This window comes from Hylobates moloch, unplaced genomic scaffold, assembly GCF_009828535.3.
Source record: "Hylobates moloch isolate HMO894 unplaced genomic scaffold, HMol_V3 SCAFFOLD_17, whole genome shotgun sequence".
Classification (NCBI taxonomy): Eukaryota; Metazoa; Chordata; class Mammalia; order Primates; family Hylobatidae; genus Hylobates; species Hylobates moloch.
In genome coordinates this window covers 39,547,262-39,573,512 of record NW_026652292.1, presented here as the reverse complement: position 1 = coordinate 39,573,512, position 26,251 = coordinate 39,547,262, and the positions used below count along the sequence as shown (strand labels likewise).

Genomic DNA, 26,251 nt, shown 5'->3' with positions numbered 1-26,251 from the left:
GATCCACCCGCCTCGGCCTCCCAAAGTGCTGGGATTACAAGCGTGAGCCACCGCGCCCGGCCAATTTTTTGTATTTTTAGTAGAGACGGGGTTTCACCATGTTGGTCAGGCTGGTCTTGAACTCCTGATCCCATGATCCACCCACCTTGGCCTCCCAAAGTGCTGGGATTACAGGCGTGAGCCACCGCACCCAGCCTGCCCTTCTTAAATTGCACTCAGTCTTGAGACACTGCTAGCAGCTAAGTGAATCTTTTATATCATTTTTATCTTTAGTCTGCAAATCCTTTCTCCAATAATTGCATGTGCCTTTCTTTACTCTGTTTCTGTTTTGCTGTGTTCTTATATACAGTACCAGTGCTTTTCAAACTGCATTTCTAATCAGCTCCCAGGTGATGCCATTGTTGTGGCTCTGAGAGCCACACTTTGAGTAGTGAGATCCTATACAAAACATCCAAGTAAGAGAGGAAGCTGTTCACCTCTCTACAGTAGCAGGATCCTTTCCTTAAAACCCAAAATCTGCCAGGCGTGGTGACTCACGCCTGTAATCCAGCACTTGGGGAGACAAAGGTGGGAGGATAGCTTGAGTCTAGGAGTTCGAGACCTGCCTGAGCAATAGGGTGAGACCCCGTTCTCCAACAATAACAAAACCCAGAATCTAACTTTTGTATCACAAATTTGATGTGTAGTGCCAACAGTTCTTGAGCACTAAGAGATCTTTACAGCCCTCTAGTGACCAAAACTGGATCATAGACAGAACCAAAACATGGACTCACATTCCTGGAAAATCATCCATACACTTAATACTGGGAATAATAATGACAACAACCCAAAACTAATAGAAATAACACCAGAATAAGGCCCGGTGCAGTGGCTCATCCCTATAATCCTAGCACTTCAGGAGGCTAAGGTGGGAGGATTGCTTGAGGCTAGGAGTTTGAGACCAGCCTGGGCAACATACAACACCCTGTTTCTGCAAAAATTTTTAAAAATTAGCCAGGCATAGTAGGGTGCATCTGTAGTCTGAGCTACTTGGGCAGCTAAGGCAGGAGGATCACTTGAGCCTGGGCATTCAAGGCTGCAGTGAGCCGTGATCATACCATTGCGCTCCAGTCTGGGCAACAGAACAAGACCGTCTCCCCCCCCCCAAAAAAAGAAAAGAAATAACACCATAATAAGACAAATAGGAATGCTTTTAATCAGATACTAAAAACATCTTTAAAATATTACATATAGTGAACAAATGATTTAACATATTAACTGACCCCTTATTACTTCAATGTGCAGGGATGGTACCTATGAAAAGCACTGTGTAATTGTAGGTAATTTGGGACATAAGACCTTGACCAAAAACAGAAAATACTATTCCTAGAAAAAAAGCAAAAATATTTTGGACATTAAAAGCCTTAAAACAAGATAAAAATGAAGCACTGATAAGATCAGAGCTTAGTTCAGTCCAAGAAACTTATTTAGCACTAATACCAGCCAATGTGCTATGTGGTGGGGGGTTACAAAGATGCCCTGTGGGAGCTTACAGTCAAAAGACAGTCATATAGACTCTTAATGTCATACATGGTAAAGACTAAGATATAGGAAAGCACAAGATACTGTGGGACCTCAAATTCAAATGGGGAAATGACAAAGTTGGAAGAAAGTAGACAACTGAGAGGTTCAGCAGTCCAGAAGCCAATTAATAAGGTATTGAACTAAGAGTGGTAACAAGGATGAAGACGAGACAGATCTGAAAAGTGTTAAGGAAAATACAATCTACAGGAGTTTGACTGGCCATGGGAGTGCAGAAGGAAGATGGAATTACAGTTGGATAACAGTATAAAGTGATTAAATGAGATGAGAAAAGGAAAACAGAAGTAGATTTAAAGTGGCAGGAGATGATGTCTTCAGTTGCGGCTCTGTTGAGTTTGGGGTGCCTGTGGGATATCCAAGTGCATGTTCAATAGCAGGTGGATAGACATCAGAATATTTGGGTAGAGCTAAAAAACACATTTTGAAGTTACTGACATAGTGAAAATTTTAAACATGAGATGTGGAAAGAAAAGAGCAGTAGGTTAGGGATGGAACTTTGAGAATGCTAACTATTGAGGAGAGGGCAAAGGAGGATGCATTCAAGAGGCAGAGAAAGTAATTTCTCTTTTTTTTTTTTTTGAGATGGAGTCTCTCTCTGTCGCCCAGGCTGAAGTGCAGTGGCACAATCTCGGCTCACTGCAACCTCCACCTCCCGGGTTCAAGCAATTCTCTGCCTCAGCCTCCTGAGTAACTGGGATTACAGGCGTCTGCCACCATGTCTGGCTAATTTTTTTGTATTTTTAGTAGAGATGGGGTTTCACCATCTTGGCCAGGCTGGTCTTGAACTTCTGACCTCGTGATCCTCCTGCCTCGGCCTCCCAAAGTGCTGGGATTACAGGCATGAGCCACCGTGCCCAGCCGTAATTTCTCATTATTCAGAAAATTAGAAGAGACTAGTAACTAGGAATATGGAAATTTTCAAGGAAGGAATGGGTAAGTGTTAAATGCAGCAGAGAGGTCCAATGAGACAATGTTAGAAAAATGTCTGCTCAGCCTGGGCACAAAGTGAGACCCCGTCTCTATAAAACAATAAAGAAACTAGGCGGGCATAGTGGTGTGCACCGGTGGTCCCAGCTACATGGGAGGCTGAGGCAAGAGGATCACTTGACGCCAGGAGGTGAAGGCTGCAGTTAGCTGTGTTTGTACCACTGCACTCCAGCACTCCAGCTTGGGTGACAGAGCAAGATCCTATCTAAAGGAAAAAAAGAAAAAAGAAAGTCTGCTAATTGCTAATTGTAGGCACCCTGAGGGCAGGTACTATGACTTACTAATTCTTATATACTCGGCGTCTGTTACAAAGACTGATACAATGCAGGCAGCACCCTATAAATACTTCTAGAATTTTACTGATGTGACAATCACTTTAATTAGTAAAATAGCACACTTCTACGATTCAAAAAGAAACACGTCGGTACTAGATATTGTAGACATTTTTCCCAAGGGAGCTTTTTCTTGACCCAACTCAGCTTAAATTTTTAGTAGAAAAATATTAATAAAGGAAATATAGAAAATACCTTTCCAACAGAAAGAATAAAAAGCAAAGAAAAAGGATTTAAAAACGCAAAAGAATAAATGAATACAAACCAAAAGATTAGTGTAGCAATGTCAGTAACAGAAAAATATGACTTAAGCAAAAAGTTATAGTAGAAATAGAGGAATCTTAACCGAAAGATAAAAAAGTTCACTTCACAGAAAAGCTATCTCTAGGGCCCAGACTCCTGTGAGGCAAGAGAGGTGATCGAGTCGTGAAAATGCAGTCAGATTTTGTTTTTATTTAAAATTGCAGCATTTTACTAATTATAGACTTTTTTGCATTAATTTTTATTTTTTTAAATATTGCATCCAAATATTGCTTATCTTCATTACGGAGTTCTTTTGGCGGTCCCTTAAATTCTGCACCTGAGGCTCGTGCCTCATTTTGATCCTGGCTGTGGACCAGGAGGGTACTTGGACGTCTGCAAACATAACCCCAAGTTATCACATAAGTAGACAGAAATGCAAGAAAAAAAAAATGGCATAATCCCAATAACAGTGGGAGATTTTAACATACCCGCATCAAAAGCTGACCGATCAATTAAAAAAAAAAAACAAACTAGTAAAGGTTAGGGAATGCGCGCACAATACAACTAGTTTTCTCCTGCAGCTCTGTGAAGGGCAGCCCGCGGTAGGCTAGGCCTGGTCCTGGGCGCCCCAGCCGGCTCCCCCGGGTCCAGGCGTGCGCTTGCGGGCGACGTGGGCGTCTGGGCATCCGGCCGTCACGCGCTGCCTGGGACTCCATCCTACCCTTCGCGTAGTACTTGTTATACTTTGGCAGCTTCTTCACGCCGGTCCTCTCCGCGCGCCGGTAGGAACCGTCCACGGCCTTAAAGAAGCCTCCTCACCAGGTCAGTAGCGCCAAGCAGGTTGCGCACGCGCAGAGGCTGGAAGGGCGGCTGGACGTCGCCCAGGTAAACGACGTCCCGCGCCGCCCATTTCTTGCTGTCGCTCTGCACTTCCCGCGCTCTTCCTTGCTCTCTGCTTCGGCTACCGCCCACTGTTTTCCACTTCAGTTTCTCCTGGTCCACGGCAGCCACGACTACAGATACGAGTAGCGCGACAGCCGCAAAGCGCCATAACGTCGTGCTTTTCTTTTTTCTTTTTCTTTTTTTTTTTTTTCCTCGTGCTTTGTTTCCTCTGATTTTCCTTTTCCGGGTTTTTAGTTGAACACACGTTTTTTTCGTGTATGTGTTTTAAATAAATGCATTTAGGGCTAAATTGAACTGTATCCCACCCATTATAATAAATAGTACTTTTACTATTTTCCAGAATAAGATTTTGCGGTTTCCTCTTTAACCCATGAGTTGAATGCTTTGTTTCTAAGCTTAGAGCCAAACATTTATTTATTATTAGAGACAAGGTCTCTGTCGCCCAGGCTGCAATGCAATTGTCAGAGGCGAGTGAACCAGAGCAACTCCATCTTAAAATAGGAGCTAGGTAAAATGAGGCTGAAACCTACTAAGTTGCATTCCCATCTAAGTCACAGGATGAGATAGGTCAGCACAAAATACAGGTCATAAAAGACCTTGCTAATAAGACAGGTTGCAGTGAAGAAGCCGGCTAAATCCTACCAAAACCAAAATGGCCACAAGGGTAACCTCTGGTCGCCCTCACTACTACACTCCCTATCAGCGCCATGGCAGTTTACAAATGCCATGGCAACGTCAGGAAGTTACCCGATTTGGTCTCAAAAGGGGAGGCATGGGCCGGGCGCGGTGGCTCACGCCTGTAATCCCAGCACTTTGGGAGGCAGAGGCGGGCGGATGACGAGATCAGGAGATCGAGACCATCCTGGCTAAAACGGTGAAACCCCGTCTCTGCTAAAAATACAAAAATTAGCTGGGTGTGGTGGCGGGCGTCTGTAGTCCCAGCTACTCGGGAGGCTGAGGCAGGAGAATGGCGTGAACCCGGGAGGCGGAGCTTGCAGTGAGCAGAGATCGCGCCACTGCACTCCAGTCTGGGCAACAGAGCGATACAGAGCGATACTCCGTCTCAAAAAAAAAAAAAAAAAGGGCAGGGGGAAGGCATGAATAGTCCACTCCTTGTTTAGCATATCATCAAGAAATAACCATAAAAATGGGCAACCAGCCACCCTCAGGGCTGCTCTATGAAGTAGCCATTCTTTTATTCCTTTGCTTTCTTAATAAACTTGCTTTCACTTTGCACTGCGGACTGGCCCTAAATTCTTTCTTGCATGAGATCCAAGAACCCTTTCTTGGGGTCTGGATGGGGACCTCTTTCCTGTAATGCAATGGCAGGATCAAAGCCTCCAACTCCTGGGTTCAAGCGATTCCCCTGCCTTAGCCTCCCAAGTAGGTGGGCCACAACGCCTGGCTAATCTTTTAAATTTTTTGTAGAGACAGGGTCTCACTATGTTGCCCAGGCTGGTCCCGAACTCCTGGCCTCAAGCAATCCTCCCACCTCAGTCTCCCAAAGTACTGGGATTATAGATTATATGAGCCACCACATCTGGCTCAAACTTTTAAACTATTACTTTGCACAGGAATCTTCACTTCAAACACTAAGAATTTAAAAAAGGAGTCATGACTGCAAATACAGTGAGATAAAGCTATGACACTTTGTGAGAATAAAGTAGAAATTGTGGATAAAATGAACAATTTCTTGGAAAAATAATAAATATATAAATATATGTAAATATATATATATTTTATATATATAAGTAAGCCAATAACAAATCCAACTTAAACATCTTTCCTCAGACACCAGGCCTAGATAGTTTTTGAAGTTTTACCAAAAACTGGAGGAACAGAAAATTTTTATCTTATACAAACTCTTTCAAAGGATGGAAGAACAGAGAAAACTACCCAATGCATTGTTGAGATTAACATACCCTTAATACCCAAAACATGGGTATTAAGGTATAGATGGTACACAGGGTATAAAAGTATAGATTAATTTATGAACAGAGGTGCAAAAATCTTAATAAATAGCAAATCTTATACAAGATATAAAAATTAATATATTATGAATAAGTATGGTTTATCCCAGCAGGGCAAGGAATAAAATAGATTAATCCACCACAGCAATTTAAAGTTATGTATTGAACTTTCAATGGGCTAGGTACTGTTCTAGGCATTTAGCAAAGTAACAGATTTTAAAAGAGAAAAATCCTTTATTTCCTATACAGGAATTGAGAAGAAAGAGAGAAAAATGACGATTTACCTATAAAACTGGAGTATCTACTCCAAACTATTACAAATAAAAAAATTCAGCAAGGTTGCTGGATACAAGAGCAACATTAAATAATCAATAGAATTCTTTTTTTTTTTTTTTTTTTTTTTGAGACAGAGTCTCGCTCTGTTGCCCAGGCTGGTGTGCAGTGGCGCGATCTGGGCTCACTGCAAGCTTCGCCTCCCAGGTTCATGCCATTCTCCTGCCTCAGCCTCCCAAGTAGCTGGGACTGCAGGCACCCGCCACTGCGCCCGGCTAATTTTTTGTATTTTTAGTAGAGACGGGGTTTCACCGTGGTCTCGATCTCCTGACCTCGTGATCCACCCGCCTCGGCCTCCCAAAGCGCTGGGATTACAGGCGTGAGCCACCGCACCCGGCTTAATCAATAGAATTCTTATACATAAAAATTAACTAATTAGAAAAAAGTATTTTTAAAAAGTTCATTCACAATACAACAAAATATATAAGGTACCTAAATATAGATCTAAGATATATGACATTATCTTATCATTTTCTTCATAAAGATCTTGGAGGACCAAGAAAATCTGAATAGCTAGAGAGATAATTCCATATTGATGAATGGGAAGACAATATATTTCAGATCTTAGTTGTAAATTTAGTGCAATTCCAACCACAATTCCTGAAATTCTTAAAGAACTGAGCAAACTGATTCTAAAATTTATCTGAAAGGTAAAGGATCAAGAACAGCCAAGACAATTTTGAAGAATAAATTGGGTGGGGAGACTTACTGTATCAAGTTTTGAGATTTATTAAAAAGTGTCTTAGTTGAGACATGTGGAATTGATGCAGAGATCAATAAGTAGAGCATGAGACAGAAGAAAAAGCCCAGAAACAGACCTATGTGTATGTGTAAACTTGAAGATTTAAGGAGTGTCTGCATATCATTGAGATGGGGTGGTTCTGTTATGGAAAGAGAACAATCCTGCCAATGAAAGATTCCTCTGTACCAATACAGAAGAGAAAAAAAAGTATTACTGAGTAAGCATTAACGTATTTACAAGCATGTATGGCAGCACAAAAGTGACTATGAAATTGGAACAGAATTTTATATAGCATAGCAGAAGAAAGAATAACTTCTCGCCTCCTCAAAAGATAAAAGGGTCACACCTTGTCACAGTTTCTACACGTCTTGTGAGAGACCCTGAGCTAAATCCAGAGGTGTTTTTAAAAATACATCTGGAGGTTATTTGGCCCTTGGCCTTGGATATATATAGCTATTATTACAAAAACTGAAGAGTGGGCTTAATCCTTGTAGAGATTGATCTCAATCCAAAAGTAAAGATTAAGATACACTATGTCTTCAAAGAACCTCATCTTAAGAATGGAGGGCCGGGCGCGGTGGCTCACGCCTGTAATCCCAGCACTTTGGGAGGCTGAGGTGGGTGGATCATTTGAGGTCAGAAGTTCAAGACCAACCTGGCCAACGTGGTGAAACCTCACCTCTACTAAAAATACAAAAATTAGCTGGGCATGGTGGCCGGCGCCTGTGGTCCCAGCTACTTGGGAAGCTGAGGCAGGAGAATTGCTTGAACCCAGGAAGTGGAGGTTGCAGTGAGCCGAGATTGCGCTACTGCACTCCAGCCTGGGCAACAGAGTGAGACTCTGTCTCAGAAAAAAAAGAAAAAAAAAAACGGAAGAAAGGGATGGGTGTGGTGGCTCATGCCTGTAATCCCAACATTTGGGGAGGCCAAGGTGGGCGGATCCCTTGAGTCCAGGACTTGGAGACCAGCCTGGGCAACATGGCAGGACCCCCTTCTTTTGAAAAGACTTTTTAAGTAAAAAATACATACATTTTAAAAGTATGGAATAAAGGGGGAAATGGTTTCTTTGCCCTTTGTAAATGGAGAAAAAAATTTCCTTTACCACTACAGTTCGGAGACAATAGGTATTCTTATGCAAAAACCTTTTTTCTGACTCACAATCTATAAAAAATAAATTACAGGGGTAAAAAAGCTTTGCTTTTTAAACAAAATTATTATTATGTTATTTTTATGACATCTGACTATGGGAGGATTTGCTAAATAAGACATAAATAGCAAACTGTAAGGAAATATGTCAAAGTTAAAAGATACACTTACCAAGGGGGAGAAAATATTTTCTAATTACTGAGAAGAGATTAGTATCCCAAATATTTTATGAGTTCTTATAAATAATTTTTTAAAAATCAAGGTAAAAAAATAGCTGGCAAAAATAAGATTTGGCAATTCAAAGAGAAAATGTGAATGATTAATAACTTACCAACAGGGGAACACAAATGAAGCCACATTAAGGTACAATTTCAACCCCATCAGATTGGCAATATTTTAAAACGACATTATGAAAAGTTGTTTAGGATGTGCAGAAATGGAACTCTCATCAACTGCAGGTATGAGTGTAAATTGGTATAATCACTTTGTAGAGCAATTTGCTGGTATGAAATATAGTTAAAGATGCATATATCCTACAACCTAGCAATTCCATGTGTAAATCTGTTCTCCAAGAACAGTGGTTCTCCAAGTGTGTTCCAGGACTAGCAGTATCAGCATCACCAGGGAAGTTATTAGATATGCAAATATTGGCCCAGCACGGTGGCTCACACCTGTAATCTCAGCACTTCGGAAGGGCAAGGCAGGCAGATCACTTGAGGTCAGGAGTTCAAGACCAGCCTGGTCAACATGGTGAAACCCCGTCTCTACTAAAAATACAAAAATTAACCAGGCGTGGTGGCACACATCTTTAATTCCAGCTACATGGGAAGCTGAGGTAGGAGAATCTCTTGAATCCAGGAGGCAGAGGTTGCAATGAGCCGAGATCGCGCCACTGCACTCCAGCCTTGGTAACAGAGTAAGATTCCATCTCAAAAATAAATAAACAAATAAATAATAAGATATGCAAATGTTCAAGCCTCCCCTCAGATTTACTGAATCAGAAACCTGAGGTAAGAGAGGGATTTGATTTTGATACACATAAAAGTTTGAGAACCACTGCTGTAGAGAAATTCTCACACAAGCCCCAAGGAGACATCTAGAAAAGCAAATAAAGTATAACCAAAAGGTCTAAAACGTGCCAAAATGTATGTATTCAAATTCCAGCCCCACTATTTATTTCTTGGCCCTTTGATCTCGGGGAAGTCATGTAGTTTTTCGGCATATTATTACCCATTTATAAAATGGTGATTAATATAATTCCTTCTGCATAGAGTTGCTGTGTAGATTATATAAATTAATTCACACATGGCAGTTACACTAGTGCCTGGCACACAGTAAGAACTCAAAAAATGTCTGTTATCATTAGGATGTTTGTTGTAGCCTTGCTTGTGACAGTAAAGTACTGGAAACAGCTACTTAAAAATAAGACTGAAGGCAAATATGGAAAAGAATTAACATAAATAACATTTGGGTGATGAGTATATAGGTATTTTTATTATTCTTGGTAGTTCCTCTGTGTTGAAATGTTTCACAAGGAAAGAGGAATAGTAGTAAAGTCGTCATTTATTTATTCACATCTACATTTCCACAGAAGTATTAGTTTAGGTGAATTATCATGTCTTGATTTTTAAAGTTTCCATAGAAAGAGGTTACTGAACTTGTGTTACTGGTATAAAATATAAAGCTGTCTGGCCTCAAAATACTTTTCATGTCATCCTCCTACAACTTACATTCATAAATTCTGTATTCCAACCAAATTTGCATGAATCTGCCTTTTTCCACATTTGTATCTTTACACCCACTGTCTCCTCTATATTTACTGCACTATTCATATTCTATCAATTTTTCACATTTTCAGCTCAAATGCCGCCACCTTGATAAAGATGGACCCCAGTCGCTGTAATTTATCTCTTCTGCCTTTCAGTGTTCCAGATACCATTCTGTTTATCACATAGCCCTTGCCACATTTTCTCTTATGTTAGAAATGTTTTCCCTCTACTTTCTTTGACACACACTCTACAGAAGCACACCATTATTTTAATTTTATTTTGAGATTGATACAGTCTCAAAAATGCCAGAGCAAACTGATTCAAATATGATTTAAGTACTGATTTCACGTCACTGCACAGACACATCAGATGCTACCCATGGAACTCCTATACTCTGGCTTCACTGGCCGGTGAGTAGAAATTGTGATGTTCTGGGTCCCCACTTTCTTGCCTGGCAGTAATTACAAAGTTGCTGCAGGATTTCTCAATCCAAATATTCTTGACAATTCTCAAATAATGGGTCCTGGAGAAGGGTACTTTCCCTCTAAGCGTCTGGGGGAAGTTGGTCTGATAGTGTAGGAGGGATGATCCCTTGCATAATCAGAACCCTTACTCCCAGTTTTGTGGTTCCTCTGTTGGGCAGCTGCTCTGGATCCATTTGAAACCCACTGGTGGTTGCCCACTTCTCCAGAGAGCTGACCTCAGTGCTTGCTTCTCAGGCCAGCTGGAAAACGCATCTGCTGATCTCACAAATCACTTTTCAGAGAAATTCCCAGGTGGATCTGTTGGCCTTTGTCCTTCCCAAAGCAAAGGGAGCACCTGTAGGAGGGGTTAGGGAAGCGGTTGGGGGTGAATCAGGCAGAGTCTTGCATTGTACCTCAGATCCTTGCTCGTTCATACCTCTGGACTCCGCTGCTTTATTAAGCCCACTCTGCAAGACTTCTCTTATTTTCAGTAATAGTCACATATTTCTCTTCGGGGGAACCCCTTCTCCATCATACAGGTTTGTGTTTGTGTGAACTCCAATTCTGGAACATAAGCTGGTTATTTTCCAATATATACCTGACCAAGGTGGTCTTTGCAGACAGGTTTTGGCCTCCCCGATCTCTTATCAGCTTGCCTCCCCGACGACCTCTCCAACAACCATTGTTCAGTATCATCTGAACAAAACTATGTAAATGCTGAAGAAATGTCACATAATCATCTTTTTCACCCTAATTGACACACCAAAATCTCTCCTATATAGAAATTCTGGAGTCATAATTGAAATAAAGGGAAGTAGCTGATGGCTTTTTTAAAATGGAACTATTCTGACAGGAGGCTGCAGGAGGGAACCTCTAGGGGGCGATGTTATCTAACAGAATTTTACAGTTGCCCTATTCGGAACTACCCAGTTTACATTCTCCATTGCCTAACTTCCCGTGTTCTCGCCAAAGTTGTTTCCTGGCCTCTTATATTTTCTGTTTCCTCTGGAGGGCACTAGTTGCACCTACTAACATGTAATAAATGCTGGCCTGCTTCTTGCCTTTTTATAGTTAATCTGACTTAGATCAAGTGATCTCCAGCTGAGCCCATCCTACGTTTATATTAATATTTGAGAAATGCAATCCAGTTTACTAAGTATATATAGGCCCCCGGTACTCTTCTGGTTTAAGACTGTTTGAATTGGCCGGGCGCGGTGGCTCACGCTTGTAATCCCAGCACTTTGGGAGGCCGAGGCGGGCGGATCACGAGGTCAGGAGATCGAGACCACGGTGAAACCCATCTCTACTAAAAATACAAAAAAATTAGCCGGGCGTGGTGGCGGGCGCCTGTAGTCCCAGCTACTCAGAGAGGCTGAGGCAGGAGAATGGCGTGAACCCGGGAGGCGGAGCTTGCAGTGAGCCGAGATTGCGCCACTGCACTCCAGCCTGGGCGACAGAGTGAGACTCTGTCGCAAAAAAAAAAAAAAAAAAAAAAAGACTGAATTGATATCAGCACTCAGATAACTCAAATTCCTAAACACACAGATTTTCTTGTGATTCTTAATTGCTACCATGCTTCTGAAAGTACGTTTCCTATTAGACTTGCTTGGGTCACAGCTAATCTTTGAGGCTAGTAACCCTTCATCTTTCTACCTTCAGGGTCTAGCATAGTGATTCACATATAGTGAGATGGGTGAATGAATGGGTGGATACGTGGATAAACCCAATACCTTGTTCAGGATATTAAGAGTTTGATTTAGGCAGCACAGCATAGCTAAAGAAAGAATCAATTAGTTTTAGGAAATAAATGCATTAATAAATGTAGGAACAACCAGTATTCACACACCATAAAATTCTCCATTTTAAAGTATAAAATTCAGTGGTCTTCAATATATTCACAGAATTGTGTGATCACCAATATCTAATTCCAGCACATTTTCATCACTCCAAAAAGAGATCTTGTATCTGTTCGCAGTCACTCCCTGTCCCCTCCTTTCATTCGACCCTCTCCATCCCTTAGCCCCCCAGCCCCTGGCAACCACTAATCTACTTTCTGTCTTTATGGATTTGCCCATTCTGGATCTTTCATATAAAGGGAATCATACAGTATGGCCTTTTGAATCTGGCTTCTTTCATGTATAATCCCATAACACTTTGAACATAACTCTTTAACACTTATTTTTCTGTGTTGGGATTATTATGGCCTGCCTCCCACTGGACTATTAAGCATCACAAGGACAGATTATGCCTTGTTTATTTCAACTTTGAATGCAGAGCTCAGGGCCTGTCACAGAATGGGCAATCAGTAAATGTTTGCTGAACGAATGATGCTTTTCCAGTTCCAAAATGCATGAAACACCGTGTTGACCTCACTCCTTTCATCTTTGATCAGTCTGCAGTACCACCAGAATCCTTGTCTGTAACTCTTTTCATCTCTTTCATTTGTTTTGTGTCTTTGCCTAAATTTACATTTTCTCTTTCACAAATACAGCTTAAAGTCCAGAAAGTGGGAACACGTCCTGCCCCAAGTCTGTATTCACAAAGCCATGTTTGCCCCTTGTTTGTGTGGATTAACATTCTGTTTCTCTGAAATCTTCAAAATGAGAACCATGCCAGTGTTCTTCTATAAACTGTAAGATTTAACATTTTCTTTCTTTTCTTCTTTTAGCCATACTTCCCATTGCCTCCAGCTGTTGCACGGAGGTTTCACATCATATTTCCAGAAGGCTCCTGGAAAGAGTGAATATGTGTCGCATCCAGAGAGCTGATGGGGATTGTGACTTGGCTGCTGTCATGTGAGTGCCTTTCAGCCGGGAGGTCTAAACCTACACAGTGATTATTTCCCTGACCAACGAATAATAGGTTGGAAAGGCTTTGCGTGATTACAACATACAAACCATCATCCAAACAAGGGAGGGAAGAGTAAATATTCTGTCCGTTAGGCCCCAGGCTCCCTGGAGTAAATTCATAGTCTCTCTGTCCAAAGATGTCCTGAGCCCCATACCAGCACACCATCTACGTCCACCCTGTAGTGCTGTAGTTAGGACTGAATTCTCCCCATCACCAAAAAGTGTTCATGACTTTCCCAAGCAAAACAAAACCCCAAACAAAAGATAACTCTGTTATATTTCATGGCTTTTAACCTTTTCCAGTACATGGGTTGCTGTCATTTCTACTTTATGAATTCATCAGGAGCATATTATAAGGTTCAAAAAGGTAGGCCGGGTGTGGTGGTTTATGCCTGTAATCCCAGCACTTTGGGAGGCCAAGGCAGGGGTATCACTTGAGCCCAGGTGTTCAAGACCAGCCTGGGCAACATGGCGAGACCCCATCTCTACAAAAAACTTTAAAACTAGCCAGGCGTGGTGGCATGCACCTGTAGTCCCAGCTACTTGGGAGGCTGAGATGGGAGGATCGTTGAGCCCAGTTTGAGGCTGCAGTGAGCCGTGATCATGCCGGTGCACTCCAACCTGGGTGACAGAGTTAAATCCTGTGTCAAAAAACCACCACCACAACAACAACAAAAAGGCAAAGAAAAACAAAAGATTCAAAAAGAAGCGTGGAAAGATCTATACCTGTCGCAGTGCTATATGCAATCCAATCACAAATGCCAATCCAATCTCTGCTTTTGATTCTGTGGTGTTGATTCATGGTGAAGCCTCCCACCCCTGCCCCTTGCTCAGTTATTAAAAGCTTTGTTTGTATATGTACTTAACATCTCTATGGAGGCTCTAACATCTGAACTGCATTGGTATTTAGTAAATCTGGATTCTGACAACAATGCTGTGAGGAAAGCATAAATGATCTCCCAATCATACACAGGAGAAAGCTGTGACTCAGGTTACACAGTTCACTTGTGTACAGCTCATGAATTGCAGAAACAGGATGTGAACCCAGGTCTCTTAGTTCAGAACACTGTATACCTCCAATGCCATTCTAAAGCAGTGGTGGGACTAACCATAAAATGCCCTCTCCAAACTCTACTGCATCCGAGTATCAGGCATCTCCCTGGCATGCTGGTTTAACACCATTTGTGGCTCCAGGTGATGCTAGTGGGTCATTTGGTGCTCCTTTCTTTGGGCTATAAATAAACCCATTGCTTATGCCTGAGCTCCTGAGTCACTCAGAAACCTTATTCTTTCAGTGAATTCAACAAATATTTATGAATTAACGATTATGCGCCAAGCACTGTTCTATATGCTGGGGATGCAGTGGTGACAAAATGGGTTCTGTCTGCCTAGAGTCTCGAGGGGACTCTTTATCCAGCTGGGTTCTGCAGATCATCTTAATGATTTGAGATGATCTCTGGAACTTGAAATATATTTTCCCCCTTTTCAGAAGGGATTTATCCATTATTCAATTTTGAGGAAAAACTGCTCCAAGATAAGTGTTCTTAAAAGTTCAGAGGAAGAGTTTGTAAGATGTCTGTTGATAGACTTTCATCAGGTTAGGGGCTGTGAACTTCCTGAAATTTTTGTGTATGAACTTGCGAGCATTTTTAGAAGGTCCATAGGTTTTATAAGATTCTCAAAGGTTCTGAGATCGAATAAAGTTTAAAGATCACACTCAGGGTCAGATGTAGGGGAGGAAACAATTCTTGATCCAAACTTGTATTAAGCATGAGTGTCTTTGTGGGAGAAGGGAGAAGACTGAGAATTTTCTCAGCATCTCCTCAGTTCAAGCCACCACGTGGCTCCATTGGCTCAGGTGGTTTAGTCATTGGGAACCAGCATCACCTGTGGCACTCCAGGGGCTACATACCAATGAGGATTCTGAGGGGTGCTCCAAGTTCCCAACTTCTTTGAAAAATTCCTTGGTACATGTCTGGCCGAGATTCTACCAGTCTTTTATTTAATCTTAAAGAATATTGTTGGTAATAGTTGGAAAGTAAAAAGTTCATAGACAATGCATGGACAATGCTCTAGGTAGTTAGAAACAGCTGGATATTTGTGTTGAGTGGACACAGCTGCACTAAATCTGTCTGAACCTGCTCCAGTTGCTCTGAGAAACTCCAAATTTTCAACTCCTCTCAATTCCTTCCACCTCATTGGCATATATCACCTCAGACTTGAAGCTTGAAGCTCGTGAGGGCTCCAGTAGGACTCCCAGAAAGGCTTGAAGAAAAAAAACAGAGGAAGTTTCTGTGAGTGTATAAGAGACTGGAGGTTATCCAGGGAAGGTATTGGTAACAGGATTTTCAGGGATGTTTCTTTGGGATAAGCAGGTGTCAGAGATCTGAAAAAGGCATAAGAACAGAAATGATGTTTCGCTGTGATAAGGGAAAATATAATCAGTAACATAAGTCTTCATTTTCAAAAGGACTCAATTTTAATTAAAGAGGAGCTAGGAAGCCAATCAGTTGGATCTAAAAATATTTACTTTATTCAAGCACAATTTGTAAATTGACCTCTCTGTGCTAAGAAAGCTGAAAAATACAGAGTTGTTATGACCTAATCTCAAATAAAATTAAATTCAACTCTGTAGTATTTTTTAACCATAAATTACAGATCCTATCTGTTGTGTTTCCTGATGTTCAACATAAATAGATAAAGATTCTCTTGTTTTCAGATTAGTTTAGTATGGAGCATGTCTTTACTTATCTAAAATGTAGTCCCTTATCCCTGACTGGGTATAAAGACTTTAAGATTTGAGAAAGTGTTTAAGATGCAGAAAGCATTGCTAACACTGGAAATGTAATTCCCAAGTAGCATGTATTACTAATAACAATTAATTAATATAAATCAACATACAGTTAACTTACTAGGCTTCTTTTTCTTTTCTGCCTAGAAATAGGTCCTTTGTTTCATACCTTATAAATGGTCATTGTTGGAGTGCAGTGGCACGCTCTCGGCTCACTGCAAGCTCCGCCTCCCGGGTTCACGCCATTCTCCTGCCTCAGCCTCTCCGAGTAGCTGGGACTACAGGCGCCCGCCACTACGCCCGGCTAATTTTTTGTGTATTTTTAGTAGAGACGGGGTTTCACCGTGGTCTCGATCTCCTGACCTCGTGATCCGCCCGCCTCGGCCTCCCAAAGTGCTGGGATTACAAGCGTGAGCCACCGCGCCCGGCGATCCTTTGTTTCATACCTTATAAATGGTCATTGTAGTTTTTGATGCCTGAGACAGCAGTTTTCTTGTTCAAACTCCTCTACAGTGACTTCATTAATGAGCTTCTGGATGTTTCTGAACATGAATACAATAAAAGGTTGTTTATCATGGCCGGGCGCGGTGGCTCACGCTTGTAATCCCAGCACTTTCGGAGGCTGAGGCGGGCGGGTCACGAGGTCAGGAGATCGAGACCATCCTGGCTAACATGGTGAAACCCCATCTCTACTAAAAATACAAAAAAATTAGCCGGGCGTGGTGGCAGGCACCTGTAGTCTCAGCTACTCGGGAGGCTGAGGCAGGAGAATGGTGTGAACCTAGGAGGCGGAGGTTGCAGCGAGCCAAGATCGCGCCACTGCACTCCAGCCTGGGCAACTCCGCCTTAAAAAAAAAAAAAAAAGAAAGAAAGAAAAAAAGTTGTTTATGTTGGGCAGAGGCCTGAGGATTCTTGAATCAAACAGACATTTTTGTTGTGAGAAAATTTGAGGTTTTTAAATAGAATTATCTGGAAGGCTTGAGTAGTTTTTCAGATGTGGGTGTGAGGCACTTGTTGTGTTTAGAGGAATGGGTAAAGAAATAAAGCTTAAGGGATATTAAAGGTATAATCTCTATGGCAGGGCCACCCGTTTACGTCCATCAGACTATCTCCAGCTATCCTCCTGAGGGTTAAGAAAAAAAAAAATCAGGGGATTGGCCTCAGGATTTCTTACAGTCAAAACTCTCCACCTGCAAACTCACCATTGGGAAGGTGGAGATTGGTGCCCATCAGAGTACTGTGGAACTGTGAGTAGGGAAAGGAATGTGGAATAGGCCAGCCCCCATTCCAGCATTACTTCATCTCTTTCTATCCTGGTGGAAAATACATGGGATCCAAGTAGAGATTTAAGAAGTTTTTAAACTTTAGGATTCTAAAACATCATAGGATCTCAGATTTGGGAGCTGTATTCTGGTAGCTGATTTTTTTCCCCAGTTGAAATTACATTGAGAGGTTGCCTCACCAGCAAGTCTTTGAAAAAGCCCACATGCTAGTTGTTGCCTGTTTTCCTATGGTCCTCCACCTTTCTGAATCCTCTGTCTATATCTCTTCCATCTGGTTCTCTCCTTCAGCCCCGGTGCCAATGCCCCTCCCTGAATCCCATGTCTCTTATTTTTATAATGGACTTGAATCCTAGGTCTTTCCTGTGTAACTTATGGGCTTATCTGCGTGTCACAGAAATCTTTTTTTTTTCTTTTTGAGACAGAGTTTCCCTCTTGTTGTCCAGGCTGGAGTGCAGTGACACGATCTCAGCTCACTACAACCTCCACCTACAGGGTTCAAACGATTCTCCTACCTCAGCCTCCCAAGTAGCTGGGATTACAGGTGCGTGCCACCATGCCCAGCTAATTTTTGTATTTTTAGTAGTAGAGACGGGGTTTCACCACGTTGGCCAGGCTGGTCTCGATCACCCGACCTCAGGTGATCTTCCTGCCTCGGCCTCCCAAAGTGTTGGGATTATAGGCGTGAGCTACCGTGCCCAGCCTGCATGTCACTAAAATCTTTATCTGCTCAGTTTCTTTCTGACATCACAGGGAGAGGCAAGAGTTGTAGTCCTTTGGAAAGGGTAGGAGCTTCAGTGCCAGTTTTTTGTTTGTTTGTTTTTGTTTCCTACGCAGCAGTGCTGCAGCCACGTTTTCTCCTATGATAGCAAACCAATTGACCATAGTGAGAATTAGGCTGTTGTTTTTTTTTAAGACTCTCTATCTAATACACATAGGGAATATATTGTTCTCTTATTAAGATGCTCCACTTCTTTCAAATTAATATTCCCCACATGCTGGCTTTATTATGTTAAAGCTCATTTGTAACTTTCCCCCCATTCTCCCCACTTTTCTCCCATTTCAGGAGTCCCTACATTAGCTGAAAAAGATTCAGCTTGGGTCATCTAGAAAAATAGCAGCTTACTCTCTACCCCACCTCTGTTTTTTCCCTGAATAACAGAGTCAGGAGTTCCAATTTATCTGGATACAGAAATATTGTATATGTAGAGCCAGCAGGATTTGTGACATTTTGTAAGAGCTGATGACCCCTCATGGGGAAATTAGAAGTCACCAATATCTTTTTCAACAAAAAAAATTCTTCTAGTTACCAGAAACTGTGCATGCTATAGCATTCTCCCAGCCCACTGTGAAAACTTCATATAGAAAAATGAAAATGAGCCAGGTGCAGTGGCTCATGTCTGTAATTCCAGCGCTTTGGCGGCTGAGGAGAGTGTATCACCTGAGTTCAGGAGTTCAAGACCAGCCTGGCCAACATGGTAAAACCCCATCTCTACTAATAATACAAAAATTAGCCGGGTGTGGTGGTGCACACCTGTAATCCCAGCTACTTGGGAGGCTGAGGCAGAAGAATCACTTGAACCCGGGAGGTGGAAGTTGCAGTGAGCCGAGATCACGCCATTGCACTCCAGCCTGGGTGACAAGAGCGAAACTTCATCTCACCAAAAAAAAAAAGAAAAGAAAAGAAAAATGAAAATGAAAGCACATTCTGAACAGTGGCATAGATCTATATCATATTAAAATGTTAACAAATGCCTAGAATATCTTAGTTTTTTTGTTAATTTAAGTTTTAAATTAAGTTTAAGTTTTAAATTAGTTTAAGTTTTGAATAAGGCGTTTTCAAGACACTTCTAGATTATTCCTCCTTCAAGGAGCATAACTCCAGTAGGAAAGATGAGACAAGTACTCAGATAAAAGACAGAATAAACTAAGTGCCAGAAAAGAGATAACTCTCACCGTGGAGAATCAGAGGGGAAAAAAGATGGCATCTAGCTGAGAGAATCTACAAATCCTTACGGATCAGAAAAACCTTAAACAAACCTTAAGGATGTGTTTGAGATGGGCTGTGAGGATGCATTGGTTTTATTGGGTTCACTTGGTTTTTATTATTGTCTCTTTTCCTCCTTTTCTTCTTCCTCTTTTTTCTCCTTCCTTTTCTCCTTCTCCTGCTCCTCAACAAATTCCTTCTTCTTCTCCTCTTTCTTTTAATACTCTCTGCTGATATCTGAGGACCCACAGGCAGCAGTGTTTGAAAGTCAAAATTGAACCTTGTGGTGCTCAGCTTTAGAATTCACTTCATTTCTACACTGAATTCAGAAATTTAGTCTGAATTTAGTCTCTAGGAATACAGTGTCCCAAAGTGGGAGCTGCATGTAAGTCACTAAGTGATTATTTATATATGTTTTATATCAGTGACTTTCTTTTGCTTCCTTTTCTAACAGCCTTCATGTCAAACGCAGAAGAATCTGTGTCAGCCCGCACAACCATACTGTTAAGCAGTGGATGAAAGTGCAAGCTGCTAAGAAAAATGGTAAAGGAAATGTTTGCCACAGGAAGAAACACCACGGCAAGAGGAACAGTAACAGGGCACATCAGGGGAAACACGAAACATACGGCCATAAAACTCCTTATTAGAGAGTCTACAGATGAATCTACAGAGACAATTCCTCAAGTGGACTTGGCCATGATTGGTTGTAAGTTTATCATCTGAATTCTCCTTATTGTAGACAACAGAACAAAACAAAATATTGGTTTTTAAAAAATGAACAATTGTGCAGTATGCAAATGTAGCCAATAATATACTTAACTGGAAAATGAAATGAAAAGATAATACTAGCTGGGTACGGTGGTTCACTCCTGTTATCCCAGCACTTCGGGAGGCTGAGGCAGGAGGATCACCTGAGGCCAGGAGTTTGAGACCAGCCTGGGCAACTTAGCAAGACCTCATTTCTACAAACAAAAAAAAAATTAGCCCAGCATGGTAGTACTTGCCTATAATCCCAGCCACATGGGAGGCTGAGGTGGAAGGATCACTTGAGTCTGGGAGAGTTTGAGGTTGCAGTGAGCAGCCTGGGTGACAGAATGAGACCCTGTCTCTAAAAATAATAATAATAATGATAGTGCTTATCTTCATATAATATTTTAAGAGGAGCATATAGATATAACTTCTCCCAACTTTTGAATTATAGTTTTCCAAACTTACAGAGAAGTTAAAAGAATGGTACAATGAACATCTATATATCTTTCACCACAATATTAATCATTGTTAATATTGTGTCACATTTGCTTTCTCTCTCCTCTCTTTGTATGTGTTTCTATATAAAATATTATAACTTTTTAAATATATCTTGTTTGTGAAACCATTTGAAAATAAGTTGCAAACATCATGACACTTCACCCCTAGTTTCTTTTTGGTGTTATAACTTGACATACCCTAAAATAAAGACATTTTTCTACATAATCACCTTACCAGTTTTATACCTAAAAAATTAACAATTTCATCTAATATATTCCATATTCAAATTTTCCCAACTATTTAGAGAGCATTTTATGTAGTTTTTTTTTCACTCCAGTAATCAATCAAGGTTGACATACATATTGCAAATAATTGTTATTTTTCTTCAATATCTTTCAATTTAAGAAAGTTCCTCTATCTTTTTTTTTTATTTTTTAAATTATTTTGTTGAGGGAGGGTCTTGCTGTGTCTTCCAGGCTGGAGTGTAGTGGCACAATTTTGATTTTGGCTCATTGAAGCCTCAACCTCTAGGGCTCAAGCAATCCTCCCACCTCAGCCTCCTGAGTGTCTGGGACCAAGGTGCATACCCACCACACCTGGCTAATTTTGCTTATTTTTTGTAGAGACAGGGTCTCACTATGTTGCCCAGGTTGGTCTCAAACTCCTGGGCTCAAGCGATCCTCCCACCTTAGCCTCCCAAAGTACTGGGATTATAGGTGTGAGCCACAGTGCCTGGCCTAATTATTTTCTTATGATCAAATTCAGGTTTAATGTTTTTGGTTAAGAATATCCTATGTGAATTCGTATACTTATTTTGTCATTTAGAGTTCATAAATATTAGGGTTTATTTTCTAAATAGAAAAGTTTAAACTAAATATAACTTCAAAATGCCTAGTTTGAGTAGCTACCATTGTTTGGATTGAAATTTTCTGATACTGAAAAGAACAAAAAGCCTGCCTTGCTGCCCAGAACCTTTTGCCTCCCCCAGTCAGTTCTTGGAGCAGCACTAGTTAGGGGCCCAGAGTTCCGTCCTCTGTGTGGTGATTTTACGCTCTGCTTTAACAAGGAGTCTACATCTTTTAGCTCCTATCCCACCCTTCTCACACCTTTTTGTTGTTGTTTGGTTGTTTTTTTTGAGACAGAGTCTCACTCTGTTGCCCAGGCTGGAGTGCAGTGGCACAATCTCGGCTCATTGCAACCTCTGCCTCCCGGGTTCAAGTGATTCTCTTGCCTCAGCCTCCCAAGTAGCTGGTATTACAGGTGCCCGGACACCACACCCCTCTGATTTTTGTATTTTTAGTAGAGACAGGGTTTTCCCATGTTGGCCAGGCTGGTCTCAAACTCCCGACCTCAAGTGATCCACCCGCCTCTGCCTCCCAAGGTGCTGGAATTACCGGCGTGAGCCACCGTGCCAGGCTGATGTGTTTGAGTTGATACCATTGTGCCATTCCTCTTTTGGCGTCTTTTTTGTCCATAGAGGCTTCAAGATAGATAGGTAAGAGCCCAGTAGTGTTCACAAGAAGCCAGTAGAGAGCAGGAGCCACTGTATCAGGTGGCAGGTGTCCTGGGCCTTCCTGCTGGCTAGTCCCAAGCAGTGGTGTTGCCAGGATGTCTTGGAGGTGATAATGGGACACACAGAGGTGCTGAGTCTCCATAGGTTAAAATGCCACCAAAACTGGCCTTTGCCTAATATCCCTCATTGACTATTTAGCATTTAATTTATTTATTTTCCTGACATTTCTGCAAGCTTTGTATTTATATTTCCACTTTATGAATGAGGAAACTTGAGGCTCTTAGAGGTAAACTGACTTGCCCAGGTCACACAGTAAGTGGCAGAGACAAGCTTTTTAAATAAGAAAAAATTAATAAAATATAATATGCGAGTAACTTAAAATATTAATAAACCACAATTTTAAATTAATTAACCATGATAACCAACATTAATAAAAGTTAAGATACCAAAACACTGGTGTCTAATTCTTTCAACGAACAGCTTGAATTATTTTCCATTTTGTTTCTTCTTACTAGTTCGATCTGCAATTCTACACAATTGTTGGGTAGCTATGAATGACAGTAGGTTTACATGATATATTTTAAAAACTGATTTTTCTGCAATGCAAATAATTGAAACTTTGTCTGAAGATAGTGTGCCTGGGAAACCAGATTTATTTTTATTTTTATTTTTATTTTATTTTATTTTTTTGAGATGGAGTCTTGCTCTGTCACCAGGCTGGAGTGCAGTGGTGCAATCTCAGCTCACTGCAATCTCTGCCTCCTGAATTCAAGCAATTCCCTTGCCTCAGCCTCCCAAGTAGCTGGGACTACAGGTGCGCACCATGTCCAGCTAAATTTTTGTATTTTAATAGAGACAGAGTTTCACCATGTTGGCCAGGATGGTCTCAATCTCCTGACCTTGTGATCCACCCACCTTGGCCTCCCAAAGTGCTGGGATAACAGGCGTGAGCCACCGCACCCAGCCAAAACCAGACTCTTAAAGAAATTACATTTTACAGGTTATTTCATGTGCTTAGTAAAACACAATTGTATCACTGTTACTGTACTATGTACTATTATTGTACTAAGAGTAAATACTGTTACTATATCATGAGTTACTGTATTATGAGTAAATCACCTGGTTAATCCTTTACGTTTTCTTTTTGAAAAGTTACATTTTTATTGAAGTAATATAGGTGTGTGATTTAAAAAATCAAAAGTACAGCAGAGTTTATAATAAAAATAACATCCTCCCACCCTATCCTCCCTATTCCTAGACCTATCCTTGAGGCAACATCTTGTAATCCTTTTTTTTGAGACAGGGTCTTGCTCTGTTGCCCAGGCTGGAGTGCAGTGGAGCAATCTAGGCTCATTGCAATCTTGACCTCTTGAGCTCAAGCAATCGTTTTACCTCAGCCTCCCTAGTAGCTGGGACTACAGGCATGTGCCACCATGTGTGGCTGTTTTTAAAAAACTATTATTTTCTGTAGAGACAGGGTCTCACTATGTTGCCCAGGCTGGTCTTGAACTCCTGGGCTTAAGCAATCCTCCCATCTCACCCTCCCAAAGTGCTAGGATTACAGGCACCAGCCACTGCACCTGGCTTTCTTAATCCTTTAAAAAGTTTAAGTTCTAGTGGTTACTTCTGTGATTTCAAATGAAATGCTTCAAGTATCATTTCTTTGCTTATCTCCTCCCTTCTTTCTCCTCATCCTAGTGCTTGATGTTTCATTACAATTATTTTTCTTTATCTCTGTAACTTTCAATAATATACTTGTCTTCCATTTATTAGTCTTTTTAAAATAACTTTTTCTTTTTTCTTTTTTTCTTTCTTTTTTTTTTTTTTGATACAGAGTCTCACTCTGTCACACAGGCTGGAGGGCAGTGGCAGGATCTCAGTTCACCCCAACCTTTGTCTCACGGGTTCAAGGGATTCTCGTGCCTCAACCTCCTGAGTAGCTGGGATTACAGATGTGCGCCAGTACGCCTGGCTAGTTTTAGTATTTTTTGTTACAGACAGGGTTTCACCATGCTGGCTGAGCTGGTCTCAAACTTCTGATCTCAAGTGATCCATCTGCCTTGGCCTCCCACATTGCTGGGATTACAGGCATGGGCCACCGCACCTGGCCTATGTATTAGTCTTTATGTAAGATGTACATAATATTCCATACTCCTTTCCTTTTCCTCCTATTGAAACTGTTCCTATAAACTTTATAAAATTAATCAGAGAAGAAGAGAGGGTGAGAAACATAAATAACCCAAGCTTACAGCACATTCAGCATTAGTCACTAGGTCAGTTTGCTTGCTGACCCCTTCCTAATAGTTGTTTGGCTATTGCTTCAGAATTACGTGGAGTCTGTTACAAGATTATAGTTCCCCTTAACTGCTCTATAGATAACAGCTTGAACATTATGAAATGTTAAGTTTTCCCTTCGAGACATTCTTTCAGGTCCTGCATACTGATGAAACTACTGATGTCAGCTGGTCTGAAGGACCCTACCAGAAGCTAAATCATCAAAGAATGCAATTTCCATATCCTAATGATTTAATCTCCCTTACCCTGACCAATCAGTGACCCAAATTTTCCAGCCCCTTGCCTCCCATGATCTTCTTAAAAACCCCAGCCCAGAACTCTTCAGAGATTTAAGAATCTCCTCCTACCTCCTGACTCAGCACCATGTCATCATTAAACTCTCTGCTGCAAACTCTGCTGCCTCAATGTATCAGTCTGTGACTGCACAGTGGGTGTATGAACCTGTTGGTCTTATGACACTGTCCTCCTATGTTATGTCACATCAGCTATACTTTTACATTTACATGTCTGATGTTGGTCATTCTAACTCTGCACTGTAGTAATAATTGTCTTTCCTGTTTTGCTTAGGGCAAGGTTTCACAATCCTGGCACTACTGACATCTTGGGCTGATAATTCTTTGTTGTGGGGGGCTCTCCCATATACTCTAGGTGGGTTAGTAGTATCTCTGGCCTCTACCCACCAGATGGCATCCAAAAATGTCTCAAGATATTGCCAAATGTCCCCTGGGGAGGGGTATAAAAATCTCCTCTAACCCCAGTTGAAAACAACTGGTCTAGAATCTAAGGTAGATTTCAAAATTGAAAACCAATGTAGTTGGAAAAATCTGAGATGACCCCTAAATTTTCTGCCCTGGGATAGACATACCTCCCAAGCACCAATCTAGGTGCTGCAGTGAAGGTATTTTGCAAATGTAATTAAGGTCACAAATCAGTTGACCTTAAGATAGGGAAATTATCCATGTGATAGTGACTTAATCACAGGAGCCCTTTCAATTTTTTGAGACAGAGTTTCGTTCTTGTTGCCCAGGCTGGAGTGCAATGGCACAATCTCAGCTCACCACAACCTCCGCTTCCCAGGCTCAAGCGATTCTCCTGCCTCAGCCTCCCGAGTAGTTGGGATTACAGGCACACACCACCACACCTGGCTAATTTTTTATATTTTTGGTAGAGACGGGGTCCACCCGCCTCAGCCTCCCAAAGTGCTGGGATTACAGGCATGAGCCACCACCCCCGGTCCCAAGTTCTTTATATAGCCTACTATTCTTGCCTTTATCAGTCACTCGAAATCTTGAGATGACCACTTGTGCATTTGAAGCTGTTTATAGTTCTAAGATTTTTAAGTAACAGCATTCATGTCAACTGCATTGCTGGGGAGGGCTGTGCCCTTCAAAATGAGTGCAAAATGTCTGCTTCCAGATCCCTAAAAGTGGGTAATGACTTTTCTATCAGTTAGCAATGGCTTTTTTTTTTTTTTTTTTTTTAGCTTTCTGTCTGTTTCTGATGGGTGCTTCTGTTTCTGGCTACCCTGGGTTGGTAGATGAGTTTTTACTCCTTTTTTTTTTTTTTTTTTTGAGACGGAGTCTCGCTCTGTCCCCCAGGCTGGAGTGCCGTGGCATTTTTACTCCTTTTAATAGGAAGACTATTGGCCTGGCGCAGTGACTCATGCCTGTCATCCCAGCACTTTGGGAGACCGAGGTGGGTGGATCACGAGGTCAGGAGTTTGAGACCAGCCTGGACAACATGGTGAAACACCTTCTCTACTAAAAATACAAAAAATTAGCTAAGCGTGGTGGCAGGCACCTGTAATCCCAGTTACTC

General features: G+C 41.4%; 1 protein-coding gene across 3 annotated transcripts in view; it reads left to right on the top strand.

Moving 5' to 3' along the window:
• CCL28 (C-C motif chemokine ligand 28) overlaps positions 1–26,251 on the top strand; it is a 46,263-nt gene that overhangs the window by 11,672 nt on the left and 8,340 nt on the right. Inside the window, exons 1-3 of one of the 3 annotated variants that reach the window (XM_032135881.2) lie at positions 3,863–3,965; positions 13,139–13,265; positions 19,832–22,638. In XM_032135881.2, coding sequence (XP_031991772.1) covers positions 13,216–13,265; positions 19,832–20,024 — 243 coding nt within the window. In that variant the 5' untranslated portion in view covers positions 3,863–3,965; positions 13,139–13,215 and the 3' untranslated portion in view covers positions 20,025–22,638. Of the gene's footprint in view, positions 1–3,862; positions 3,966–13,138; positions 13,266–19,831; positions 22,639–26,251 lie in introns of those variants that run through there. The other 2 variants (XM_032135879.2, XR_009210539.1) reach the window with 2 other exon arrangements.